Genomic DNA, 13937 nt, shown 5'->3' with positions numbered 1-13937 from the left:
CATGATGGGCCGAATGGCCTTCTTTTGCACCGTGCCAATTCTGTGATCCTGAAATGGTAGAGCAGCACAACTTGGAGAGCAACGTTAGGACATTAAATTCAGCTACACATTTGAATTTGTCACATAAATAACTGCATGCTAGTGACCTCTCTGTTATTTTGACAGGTAATTATGACCCATTTTATTATTTTGCCAGGATCCTATTTTTTTACATCATTATTACCCCTCCCCTATTTAAAATATTCCACAAGTTTTATTAAAATGATACATTTTTAATTGTTATGCAGATGCTTCCAAGCTGAGTTGCTAAGTATATCATAGCAATGATGGTTAAAACACAGACTAATTATTATCAGAAGGGTATATTTATCAACAAGGAGATTTACTGGAAAATAATAACGATTTGTAACAGGTTATAATCACATTGGATTGCTTGGGAATTTACTAAAACATCATCCTTCTTCATGCACACCAAAATTACTGATTCATTTTTGTCCCCTTGCAAGTTGCTATGGGAATGTAACAATGACAGGAGTCCACATAGGTTCATTTAGCCTGCTCCATTATTTTTCTCTCTCAAAAATTACTGAAACAAATTTTACTGAGCAGTGAATGAACAATAACTGCTATTCCTGCCCATTGCCTTTCCATGAACATCTGTGACAAATAGTGACCACAATTCTGTAAACTTTAGGATAGTAATGGAAAAAGATGAGTGTTGTCCTATGGGTAAGGTGCTGAATTGGGGGGAGGCTAACTACAGCTGGATTAGGCAGGATTTGGTGGCTGTTGATTGGGAGAGGCTGTTCGAGGGTAAATCCACATCTGGCATGTGGGAGTCTTTTAAGGAGCAGTTGATAGGACTGCAGGACAGGCATGTGCCTGTAAAGAGGAAGGATAGGAAAGGTAGGATTCGAGAGCCATGGATAACCAGTGAAATTGTGGGTCTAATCAAAAAGAAAAAAAGAGGCAAACATGGGGTCCAGGCAGCTAAAAACAGATGGAGCACTGGAGGAATACAGAGAAAGTAGAAAATAACTCAAACAGGGAGTTAGAAGGGCAAAAAGGGGTCACGAAATGTCCTTGGCAGACAGGATTAAGGAGAATCCTAAGGCATTTTATACATACGTTAGGAACAAGAGGGTTGTTAGGGAAAGAATCGGACCTCTCAGGGATAAAGGAGGGGAATTATGCTGAGAACCAAAGGAAGTAGGTGAGATCCTAAACAAATATTTTGCATCAGTATTCACAAAGGAGAGGGACATGTTGACTGGTAGTGTCTCAGAGAGATGTGTTGACCCGTTAGAAAAAATCTCAATTACAAGGGAGGAAGTGTTAGGTTTTTTAGGAAACATTAAGACAGACAAATCCCCAGGGCTGGATGGCATCTATCCTAGACTCCTCAGGGAGGCAAGAGATGAAATTGCTGGGCCTCTAACAGAAATCTTTGTCTCTTCGCTGGACACAGGTGAGGTCCCAGAGGATTGGAGGATAGCAAATGTGGTCCCGTTATTTAAGAAGGGTAGCAAGGATAACCTGGGTAAATAGGCCGGTGAGCTTGACGTCCGTGGTAGGGAAATTGTTAGAGAAGATTCTTAGAGATAGGATATATGCGCATTTAGAACTGAATAATCTCATTAGCAATAGACAGCATGGTTTTGTATGAGGGAGGTCATGCCTCACAAATTTGGTTGAGTTTTTTGAGGAGGTGACAAAAATGATTGATGAGGGAAGGGCCGTGGATGTCGTCTATATGGATTTCAGTAAAGCGTTTGACAAGTTCCTCATGGCAGGCTGGTGCAAAAGGTTAAATCTCATGGGATAAAAGGTGAGCTAGCTCGATGAGTGGAGAACTGGCTTAGCCATAGAAGACAGAGGGTAGCAGTGGAGGGGTCGTTTTCTGGTTGGAGGTCTGTGACTAGTGGAGTTCCGCAGGGCTCTTTACTGGGACCTCTGCTGTTTGTGATATATATAAATGATTTGGAGGAAGATGTAGCTGGTGTGATCAGTAAGTTTACGGACGACACAAAGATTGCTGGAGTTGCGGATAGTGATGAACATTGTCAGAGAATACAGCAGGATATAGATAGGCTGGAACATTGGGCGGAGAAATGGCAGATGGAATTTAATACAGATAAATGCGAAGTGATGCATTTCGGTAGATCTAATGTAAGGGAGAGCTATACAATAAATGGCAGAACCATCAGGAGCATAGACACACAGAGGGACCTGGGCGTACAAGTCCACAGATCCTTAAAGGTGGCAGCACAGGTGGAGAGGGTGGTGAAGAAGGCATATGGCATGCTTGCCTTTATTGGACGGGACATAGAATATGAAAGTTGGCATATGATGTTGCGGTTGTATAGAACGTTGGTTCGGCCACATTTGGAATGCTGCATCCAGTTCTGGTCACCACACTACCAGAAGGACGTGGAGGCTTTGGAGAGAGTACAGAAAAGGTTTACCAGGATGTTGCCTGGTATGAAGGGTCTTAGCTATGAAGAGAGATTGGGTAAACTGGGGACGTTCTCCCTGGAAAGACGGAGGATGAGGGGCGACCTAATAGACGTGTATAAAATTATGAAGGGCATAGATAGGGTGAACAGTGGGAAGCTTTTTCCCAGGTCTGAGCTGATGAACACAAGGGGTCACGGGTTCAAGGTGAGGGGAGCAAGGTTCAACACAGATGTCAGGGGGACGTATTTTACACAGAGGGTGGTGGGGGCCTGGAATGTACTCCCAAGCAAGGTGATTGAGGCGGACACGCTGGGATTGTTTAAGACTTATCTAGATAGCCACATGAACAGACTGGGAATAGAGGGATACAAACGAATGGTCGAGTTGGGCACATGAGCGGCGCAGGCTTGGAGAGCCGAAGGGCCTGTTCCTGTGCTGTATTGTTCCTTGTTCCAAAAGGTGCTGGGAGTTGGAGAGCCACCTTGCACAACATCCTTTACATGATGTCTGGGAGTTGTATGATTTGAGCAAGCAAAGTTGCGTCTCCTCAGTCAGTCAGATTTTAGAATTGTTGAGGAGCAACTTGGTCTGAAGCAAGGAGTGTACGTTAGAACAGTGAATTCAAAATCAAAGCAGGTACAGAAAGTAAAATATAGAGGACAAAAATTGATTAAGAGGAAGAAGGGACAGAAAAAAAAGGTAAAGAAAAATCTTTTTTTTTTTAAGAAGCCTCCAACAACAATTAAAAGTTGAATGACTGAGATTTTGCACTTATAACAACAATGTTTTAGTGCCAGAGAGGTTGTTTGGCATTAAGACTCATTACACATTTAAAAAGGGCACTTGGACTGAAAGGATAGATCCTAACCTTCAGTGGTGAGTTTATTCCAGGATGCAAATAAAGGAACTGCATGCCATTTAATTATTCAAATGGTGAGTCAGGTGCAGAGATCCCATTTTCACAGAGTCGATTGTGGAAAAGTGTATCTCGGCACTTCTGGATTTTAGCATTTCACTGCCCTTGCCTGACATTGCTTATTAATAGTGGTGAACGCTATTAACCTCACCATTATGTTAATGGTAAATTCTGGCTGACTATTTTTTCAAATCCAGTTCCCTCTTTTTTTTCTCTCCAGAACCCACTACTCTTACTTCTTAGGTATCTTCTGCGGTAATATATCCTACATCCTGACAATTCACTATGCTCAAATGTTACTAATGAGCTTAGTTCAAATTCTAAAATTTTCTCAAGATTGTGGATTTCCCTATGAACAGGAAGAGAAATATCCTATAGACCTGGCAAATCCCTCGTCAATGATATCACAAGCTGTCGTACACGGGGCATTTTATCTACATGGAAAGAAATGGCTGTCATAATGCTGATGAGGAAATTATAAAACTTTTAATGGCAAGTGCTGTAAGTTGATGTATCAGTCTGTCAGGAAAAAAAGAGTTTTAATATTTCTTGTTTTAGGAATATCACCATCATATAACCTATATTGGAAATCATGCCTTTGGGGGTGTGACTAGTTCAATGGGATTAGAGACAGAAAGCTTGCAAAGGACAAACATCAATGAGAAAGGTGTGAAGGCAAACGCTTTGATATGCTGATGAACTGAGGTTGCAGAGAGAACTTGCATAAGAATTTACATAAGGCAAAGGAAAAAATGGGTTGAATTTGGCTGTTACATTTCAAAAGGGAACATACATAGAAGATTGTAAACAAATGAGGAAAGATAGGGTAGGTTTACTCTTAATTTATAGTAGCCATAAAGTCTAAAAAGGGGTCTAAAAATGAATTTTGGGAAAAGATAACTTCTAAGGGATGGTAGGAAAGAACAGGGGGCAAGATCAAATGAGAAAAACAGATTTAAGAAAACAGCAAAAGTTGTGTGAGGGTGGCAGCTGGTAAGATTGCAAAGAAGACATCGGCCAGGATTTTGCACCCGCAGCAATCGTAGGCACCCCCGCCCCCCCCCACCCCGATCTCTGGAACACCAATGTGGTGACCCTGCCTGCCAGCGTGAAGGCACGGGACACAGCTCCAGGAGTCTTTCCTTCCAAGTGATGGGCCATGGAGCAAGAAAAACCGGCTGTGTGGCTGGTGGGCTGCGCAGTGCTCTTCTCTCCTGGTCCAGCACTTAAATGGAAAACTTCTCCCATAGAGTGGACAAGGCCAGACTGGGAGAGCCAGTTTGCTGTCACCCTCAGAGAACACCCAAGGAACTGCAGGGCATTGTGTGGTAAAGTTCTTGGAATTTTATAGATTAGAAAATCTATAAGGACTGCTGCCACCTAAAGGGAGATTTAACTCTGAGTTATTCAAGTCAAGATCGGTTTGGAAAGGTTTAAAAAGTACTGTTAACTGTGTCAAGGTGTTCTTTAAGTGTAATTTATTTTATTTTTTGTTACTTTAATAAATGTTTCACTTCAATTTAAAATCATCATGATTGCTCTGATAAGTTACTTCCTAATTTCAGAAAACCTCCTCATGATGCACACATTGCAAAACCATTCTGGTACTTGTTTCAAGTTTCCCTTTGGGATTTGGGCAGCTTGGTGCTTACCATCTGCTGTGCCATAACACAAACTAGCCAAAGACCATTCCCCCTCTTGAGATAAGCAGAGTCAAAATTGCTCCATGATGATGGGTCTGTTAACGGAGGGTTAAAATTGAGTCAAACCTTCTTGGCAGACTTAATTGCCTGATACCAAAGTCAGGCAGGGTATAAGACACATGAAGATACTGTTGGGAACTGACAGCAGTCATGAATCTTTAACCTGTGGATCTGTCATTGGCAGCAGTAATTCTTCCTATTCAGCTCCGAATAAGTCAGTGACCTAGTTGGGAAACTGGTCCCACTTGAATAAACAGCAGTGAGATTTCCAGAGTCCATGCTGTCAATTTGAGAGGCTTTAGCGGGTTAAATCCCAGCAGTACTTCGACAGAAACCTGAAAGTTCTTAAATCTCAGCCGAGCCCAATTTGTTCTGAAACTCAATGGAATTAAATAAATCGAGTAGATTGTACTCCTGCAGGGAGAGATGCTTGTTCTGCACTATTCTAAAAGAAGCCGACCGATTCAGATTTCTCAGGGCCTTTGTTCGGAGACTCCTCAACATGGCGGTGGCCGTCTGTGCGGGCCAGATGCCCAACGAACTGACAAGTAAACATTCTTTCCATTTGCCCTTTTAGTTTACGTCAGTTGCAATTTGCAATCTGTTCCTTCTGACACGGGCAGCATTGCACTGCCAATGTGCAGATGCCCATCACCGGAGAGGGAGAAATGGAAAACAGGCAGATAAGGAAGTTCTCAAAGCAAAATAAAATGCACCAAATTTTCACGATGAATCTGTTTGAGTTACACCTTGCACCAGAGAAATGTTATACAGCAAAGAAAGGCCTCTGGGAATAGGAGTAAATAACATTTGAATATTGTGGTCAACTTGCTTAATTATTGAGCAATCTGTTTTTTCATTCGCAGTTTTGCTACAGATCTTGCTTTAAGTTCTCCACAATTTAAAATCAGATGTCGATTAATTCAGCTTTTGATTAACAAATGAAAAAAAAATTAAGTATGCATTAACATGCTTGCATTTCTTTCTCCTCTGATAATTATTCTAAACTACTCTGCAGAGAATACAATCACAACAAACAAAAACATGAATTTTCCATGAGTCTTGATCACAGAACCATTGCGCTTTAACATCCTGGTTTTGTTCAGTAAATATTCCATCAAAGAACGCACAATTCAAATCTTTAAAACATTAAAAGGGAGCATAATTTTGAGCACGTTATCTTGCACATAAAGCATGATCCTTTATTTATAGATAGCTACTTTGTACGAAACAATGGGTGATAGAGTGGGTTGGGAACTCTATCCTTTCCTCTTCGATCTCTTGGTTCAAGTCTAGTCGAGTCTCCTCTCTTGTGCGGCTGGCTGTGAGGACTCCACATTAGGTTTGCACAGTTTCATATATGTTCAAAATGTGCAACTGCAGTCCAAAATACTAGCCATGGTTTATCATTAAATGCCAGCTACACCTTTTCACAGTAACTTCATTGCTGTGTTAGTGTAAGCTAACTTTTAACACTTAATAAATAAAGTTAATAATATCCCATGAGAAACCAAGAAAGCTATTCTGTTTCTGATTCTGGATTAAATTAGATAGCTCATGTAAAATAAGGAAAAATGTGAGAGTTCAATGTCTACAGTTGTTTGATGGATCAATTCCAAAAGATTACCAACATCATAGGCCACTAATTCTCCTGGTAATAAGCAGACAAAATACATCCTGTTCACAATAATCTATTATTTCCCTCATATTGTTCATATGTAAGTGTTACCTTAAAACAGATTAAGGACAGATACAGAAAATGTACAATACAGTCCAAAAATGTGTGGGTTAGGTTGATTGGCCATGCTAAATTAAACCTAGTGGGAGAGGGATTAGCAGAGTAAATATGAGGAGTTACGGGAATAGGGCCTGGGTGGGATTGTGGTCGATGGGCCGGATGGCCTCCTTCTGCACTGTAGGGATTCCATGAATGCACAAACTATATGGGCACTGTTATTAATGGGAAGAGTTGTTTGAAGGAAACATCTAGTCATCTACAGATTCATTCCCTGTACGTTTATTTAATGATGTTCGCTTCAAGCAACATAATTGATGTTTTTGCGAGTATAATCCTGGATATCGGGATACTGAAAGAAAAAAATGTTTTTCTATAGCACCTTTCATGATTTCAGAATGTCCCCAAAAGGTTGAGAGCCAATGGGATACTTTTGAAGTATAGCTAGCATTATAACATGGGATCATGCACAGCAAGGTCCCACAAACTGTCAGGCAATAATGACCAGATAATCTGTCCAAGTGTTGCATTTGGTGTTGCTAGAACCATAGAAAGGTTACAGTGCAGAAAGAGACCATTTTGCCTATTGTGTCTGTGCTGGCTGAAAGAAAACTGTCTGTCCGTTCTATTCCCACTGGTCCATAGTCTTGCAAGTTACAGCCATTCAGGTATAGGTGCAGGTACCTTTCAAATTATGTGACAATACTTTGCCTTTAAAAAATGTATCTTTATCATGTTTCTTGTGAAGGGTTTGTTTAAAATTCAGCTCTGTTTAAATAGTGCCGATATGTTTGCTCCAGGCAGCCCACCTGCTGAGAAGGCAGAAGAATAATTGATTCGAGATAATGGGGTGTTTATTTTAACCTGAGCTAATGCATTTCTGTATTTTAGGGTTTCCCCTGGGGTTCAGATTACGGTTCAATTAGGTTGATTGACAAGAGAAAGCGTCATGTGCAACTGGGAGGAACTAAGCTTACAGAGAAGGACAGATAGATTCTGCTTGGGTCTGCAAGAAAAAAGAAGAGGTGTTTTTTTCCTCTCTCTCCATCTGGAGAGTTGGCACTTGCCCCTGGCTTCTCCAGTCAACCTTTCAGAGGGAGAGAGAGGTCCCAGTGATCTCTCTAGTGAGAATTTCACCTCTATTGTCTGGCGGTGGTATTGCAACTGATGGCAATTGGAGCATATAAAACAAGAAAAAATATTCAAGTAGCCAATCACATTAAAGTATTTTCACAGACACCCAACCAGGAAATAAAATATCTTTAATTTTTTTTACATCGAGCAAATTAAAGACTGGGACAAACAAATGGAGTGAAGATAGGAGGTAAAATATTCTGAAAAACCCATTAATAAATCATTTAATTTACTTCACAATTAGAAATTAATTTTTTCTGGGCCTGTTCTGTTGTTTATCAAATTTTATTCATCACGACACTATTAAATTCCAGTTATGCCTCATTGAACAAGGTCTGACTCGACATGAAGTTTCCAGCAGTGATGTGGGAGTTGAACAGTTGTGATTTTCACTGATTTCTAAGATTTCTGGTTCTGGGGGAAAGTGAGGGTGAATGGGTGGGGGGCGCTGGGTGAATGGCTGGGGGGCGCTGGGTGAATGGGTGGGGGCACTGGGTGAATGGGTGGGGATGGTGGGTGAATGGGTGGGAGGGCGGTGGGTGAATGGCTGGGGGGGCGCTGGGTGAATGGGTGGGGGCGCTGGGTGAATGGGTGGGGATGGTGGGTGAATGTGTGGGAGGGCGGTGGGTGAATGGCTGGGGGGCGCTGGGTGAATGGCTGGGGGGCGCTGGGTGAATGGGTGGGGGCGCTGGGTGAATGGGTGGGGCTGGTGGGTGAATGGGTGGGAGGGCGGTGGGTGAATGGCTGGGGGGCGGCGGGTGAATGGCTGGGGACGGTGGGTGAATGGGTGGGAGGGCGGTGGGTGAATGGGTGGGAGGGCGGTGGGTGAATGGGTGGGAGGGCGGTGGGTGAATGGGTGGGAGGGCGGTGGGTGAATGGGTGGGAGGGCGGTGGGTGAATGGGTGGGAGGGCGGTGGGTGAATGGGTGGGAGGGCGGTGGGTGAATGGCTGGGGGGGCGGCGGGTGAATGGCTGGGGGGCGGTGGGTGAATGGGAGGGGACAGTGGGTGAATGGGTGGGGACGGTGGGTGAATGGGTGGGAGGGCGGTGGGTGAATGGGTGGGAGGGCGGTGGGTGAATGGGTGGGAGGCGGTGGGTGAATGGGTGGGAGGCGGTGGGTGAATGGCTGAGGGGCGCTGAGTGAAAGGGTGGGAGGGCGGTGGGTGAATGGGTGGGAGGGCGGTGGATGGGGGCGGTGGGTGAATGGCTGAGGGGCGCTGAGTGAAAGGGTGGGAGGGCGGTGGGTGAATGGGTGGGAGGGCGGTGGGTGAATGGCTGGGGGGAGCTGGGTGAATGGGCGGGGTCTGAATGGGTGGGGATGGTGGGTGAATGGATGGGAGGGTGATGGATGAATGGGTGGGAGGACAGTGGCTGAATGGGTGGGGGTGATGGGTGAATGGGTGTGGGTGGTGGTCCACAGCAGAGCCTCTATCAGTGCACTGAATGACAGACCACAGCTTCAGGATTGAAAAAATATTCAGCCTGAAGTTGCGGTTACATTCCGGGGGATCATGATGATGAACACTAGGGCCGGATTTCTCCGGCTGTTCATGCCAGCGGGACTCTCCAGTCCCACCAGCAGCGCACCCCCTTTCTGGTCCCGCTGGCGTGGAGTGATGTCAATGGGAATTCCCATTGACAGTGGAGGGACCAGAGATTCCCCCCCACTGCTAGCAAACAACACACCACCTCCCGCCAACGGGAAACACGCAGCTGGGAGGCCGGAGAATTCAGCCCAAGTAGTTCATCATTCTCCGCACCCTCACACCCCAGATACATCTGGACTCTTACACAACCGAGATGGTAAGTGTGAATAGAACAACTCAACTCTGCTGTGCCACCTGTTTCCCTTTCCAGATCAACTACCTGCTAAACAAAAGACATTTGTTTTAGAAGTTTTCGTTCTCTGTTATATCCGTCTGTGACCTCAACCGATCCCAATTCCAGGAGAGCCACTCCATTTCTTGTTTTACACTTTCTCTCACTATAACTTATTATCCTTCACTTCTCTTGCCACATTAAATACAACATTTTTCTTTTGTCATTTTAATGCCCTTTTTACACTCGAGGCATCAGCTCGATAACTAGAAATGAAGCACATTACGCCAGCACCGCATAGCCTTGATACATAATTCTAGAAGACAGACCTTCCACACATCAGGTTTTATCTCAGGGATTCTTAATGCAAATCATTAATCATTGCTTCATGGTCTGCTTCAGCTTGCAGTTGGAGCTATTTTTTTTTCTCCTCTTCTTGCCTTTACCCCTTGCATAGCTGTTTTGAAAGAGATCATATCAGGATTTTTCACATTGTGTAACATCAGACCGTGTCTGACTCTGGAAGCTGCTCCAGCCCTACAATCCTTCACAGTTCCTGTGTCCCACCCTAATTCCGGCCTCTTGCACATCCCATTTCCTTCACTGCTCCTTTGGCTTCAGTTGCCGAGGTTCCGAGCTCTGGAATTCCCTCCTTAAACCATTCCGACTTGAAGTCACCTTTATGAGGTACAGTATGATGACTTACCAGTTAAAAACACCAAGGGGTGGGTATCTTGGGCTGGCGCTCACCATCATGCTAATGCCGGTGAAGCTCAAGACCCGCAAATCGCAGATCTCATCACCCAGTTTGCGATTTTGGATCTTCCCCATCCCTAGAGGGCATCGTCATCGGGTTCTCACTCATAATGGGTATGAACCTGCTTTCATGCATTCGAATTTAATAGAATTAACCAGCCCCTGTCGCCAGATATTGACCACCCCCCCCCCCCCCCCCTCAACCTTTAGACATTATGTCACGTCAGTGCAGTTTACAACAGGTTCACCCATCACTCATCGCGGGGGTCTCTCTGGGAGCGCAAAGGTAAGTATTGCCCGTGGGAAGAGACACATGGCCAGGTAATGGCCTGGCAATGCCCCTGGCACTGCCCCTCGGCACAGGTTGCCACTGCCAGGTTGGTACCTTGTCAAGGGCAGAGCCCTCGTGGGAACCTCATGGGGAGGAGTGGGGGGATTCATTTAGATGTGCTGATGGCTGGGGACAGACAGAGGAGCTGGGGATTCAGGTGATGGCAGGTGGGGGGGGGGAGGGGGGAGAGTACTGGCTCAGACTTTGGGGCTGGGGGAGGGGATAGGCAGGGGGTAGAAGGGGCCTATGATCAGGGTGGAGGGTGGGAAGGAGAGGATGCCCCATAGAGGTGGGTGGTTTCCTCAGTTTATGACCGGGTGCCCTTTAAAGATGGTGCCCCAATCTCTGTATAGCAAGGTTATGCAACATTCTGCCTTTTTTTTTGACAAGCTTTAGCCCTATGAGTGGAATTGTCCGTCCATCCTGGCGGTGTGTTTCGCAGTGGTGGAGGTGGCCCACCATTGGCCAGTAGCAGGATCTTCCAGTCCTCCCGCTGTCAATGGGTTTTCCCGTTGTTCACATCCTCCGCTGCAGGGATCCCGCAGCAGGGGATACCGTCACTGAGACCAAAACTCCCACCAGCAAGAATGACCATAAAATCTCAGCCGATATAAATGCAATAATTGTTGTTTTAATGTCAAAGAGATTTAAGATATCTGTCTGTCTATTTATCATTAAGCATATCCAGGCTAAGACAACAACTGCTTTGTCTGGGCGGCACAGTGGTTAGCACTGCTGCCTCAGAGTGCCGGGGACCCAGGTTCGATTCCTGGCTTGGGTCACTGCCTGTGCGTTAACTGCGCCTTCTCCCTATGGTCTGCGTGGTTTCCTCCGGGTGCTCCGGTTTCCTCCCACAGTCCAAAGGCGTGCAGGTTAGGTTGATTGGCCTAGCTAAATTGCCCAAAATGTATTGGTTAGGGGGATTAGAGGGGAAAATATGTGGGGTTACGGAGAAAGGTTCTGGGTGGCATTGTCTGTAGGGGAGCTGGTGCAGACTCGATGGGCTAAATAACCTCCTACTGCACCGTAGGGATTCTCTGAATCAACTAACGACTTAGTGTCTCAAGGTTCGGGGTAAATAGGCAGGGTTATGGGTTAACCTTGATAAGAGTCGGTGCAGACTTGATGGGCCGAAAGGCCTCCTTCTGCACTGTAGGGATTCTATGACTCTATGGTAGTTTCCGAACCCTGTGTGCTGATGTGAGAAGGCTTACCTGAGCAGTGTGGTAACGATCCACTCCAGCGTCCATCCAGTTGGCAGATACGTGTGGCATTTCCAATCAGGCGATGATTTCTGTCACAATGGTACCGGACTGTGGAACCAACTGTAAACTGGTTACCATAGAGTTCCGCACTGGGCGGAATGCCAGGATGACCACAGGCCACCACTAGAAAACAAAGAAATGAGACAGAAAATAAACGTTTCATTCAAAATGCATATCTGAGTAGAGCATTAAATATAACAATACTTGGGTGACCCGTAACATATAATTGGGAGCATGTTCTGTATAATACATAAGGTGGAGTACATAATGCTCTAAATGCACCCAACAGATTAAAGGATGGTCAGTGTAGCTCCAATATTCAAAAATGGGGTAAAGCACTAGTAATTACAAACTTCTGAACTTTATATTGGGAAAAATGATTGCGGACATCACATGACTTGCAACTGAACATCCAAAGGGAACAGATATCCATCAGGAGAGTCTACTCTGCTTTGAGAAGTGGTTGATCATGATTCACAACCAAGTTCACTGGAATTATTTGAGATGGTAAACAAAGGGGTTGGGGGTGGTTGTGGGGGTGGGTGGGGGAGGTTGCTGGGGCTCTAACTGAATGTAGATGTTTTCATCGGTTGAATGGTCCTTATTAAGATTCTATAATACCTCAGGAAGTTCCGATGTCTTCATTGGGAGGCGATGGTCTAGTGGTATTATCGCTAGACCATTCATCCAGGAACTCAATTAATGTTCTGGGGACCCAGATTCAAATCCTACCATGGCAGATGGTGGAATTTGAATTCAATTAAAAAAAAATCTGGAATTAAGCATCTACTGATGACCACGAAACCATTGTCGATTGTCGGAAAAACCCATCTGGTTCACTAGTGTCCTTTAGGGAAGGAAACCTGCCACCCTTACCTAGTCTGGCCTACATGTGACTCCAGAGTCACAGCAATGTGATTGACTCTCAACTGCCCTTGGGAAACTAGGGATGGGCAATAAATGCTGGCCAGCCATTGATACCCATGTCCCACGAATGAATAAAAAAAATAACAGAAAGAAAATCTTGAGAAATTGATCGTCTACTGTCACTTGTTGCTATAGAATGCACGGTGGCACAGTGGTTAGCACTGCTGCCTCACAGCACCAGAGTCCTGGGTTCAATTCCCGGCTTGGGTCACTGTCTGTGTGGTGCACGTTCTCCCTGCGTGGGTTTCCTCCGGGTGCTCCCTTTTTCCTCCCACAGTCTGAAAGACGTGCTGGTTAGGTGCATTGGCCATGTTAAATTCTCCCTCAGTGTACCCGAACAGGCACCGGAGTTGGGATTTTCACAGTCACTTCATTACATTGTTAATGTCAGCCTACTTGTGACACTAATAAATAAACTTTAAAAAAGCACTGCATGATATGCAAACATTTCATTTTAGTGGGATCAGAGCTCATTCTCCATTTGTGAAATTATGGCCGGTATTTTATGACCTCACTTGGGCGAGGCTTGTAAAATCCTGTCCGAGACCAATGGGGAATTCCGTTCTGCGAGCCACGGCCGCCCCAATTCCAGGGCGGGCGTGGCTGTAAAATTTTGGCTCATGTTCCATCTGGAAGTCCGAGTGAATAAACTACAGTGGAGTCGAAAAATCGCCCACTTGTCTTCCAGTGGCTGTTAGCACAATTTACACCCAATAGCTACCGCTAAGATTTAGAAGGATTTGTACCACAAATAGAGCATGGTCAACACAACAAACACAACATAGAAAGGAAAAACCCTCCGGTTGGCCATCAGTGCCTTGAAGGCTCTTACTGGTCACCATAGCAACCGTGGCACTATTTCATAGTACTCAAAAACAGGCACGTTTATTCAACAT

At 45.0% G+C, this 13937-nt stretch overlaps 1 protein-coding gene across 1 annotated transcript in view; it reads right to left on the bottom strand.

Annotated features, from left to right (window-relative positions):
- The window catches only part of csmd2 (CUB and Sushi multiple domains 2), a 1866499-nt gene that overhangs the window by 105487 nt on the left and 1747075 nt on the right, over positions 1-13937 (bottom strand). Inside the window, exon 56 of the mRNA XM_078237109.1 lies at positions 12064-12237. Coding sequence (XP_078093235.1) covers positions 12064-12237 — 174 coding nt within the window. The remainder of the gene's footprint in view (positions 1-12063; positions 12238-13937) is intronic.

The sequence above is a fragment of the Mustelus asterias genome, chromosome 21 (genome assembly GCF_964213995.1).
Source record: "Mustelus asterias chromosome 21, sMusAst1.hap1.1, whole genome shotgun sequence".
In the NCBI taxonomy this organism is placed as follows: Eukaryota; Metazoa; Chordata; class Chondrichthyes; order Carcharhiniformes; family Triakidae; genus Mustelus; species Mustelus asterias.
The sequence above is the reverse complement of the archived record's forward strand: the minus strand, read 5'-3'. Positions and strand labels throughout refer to the sequence as shown.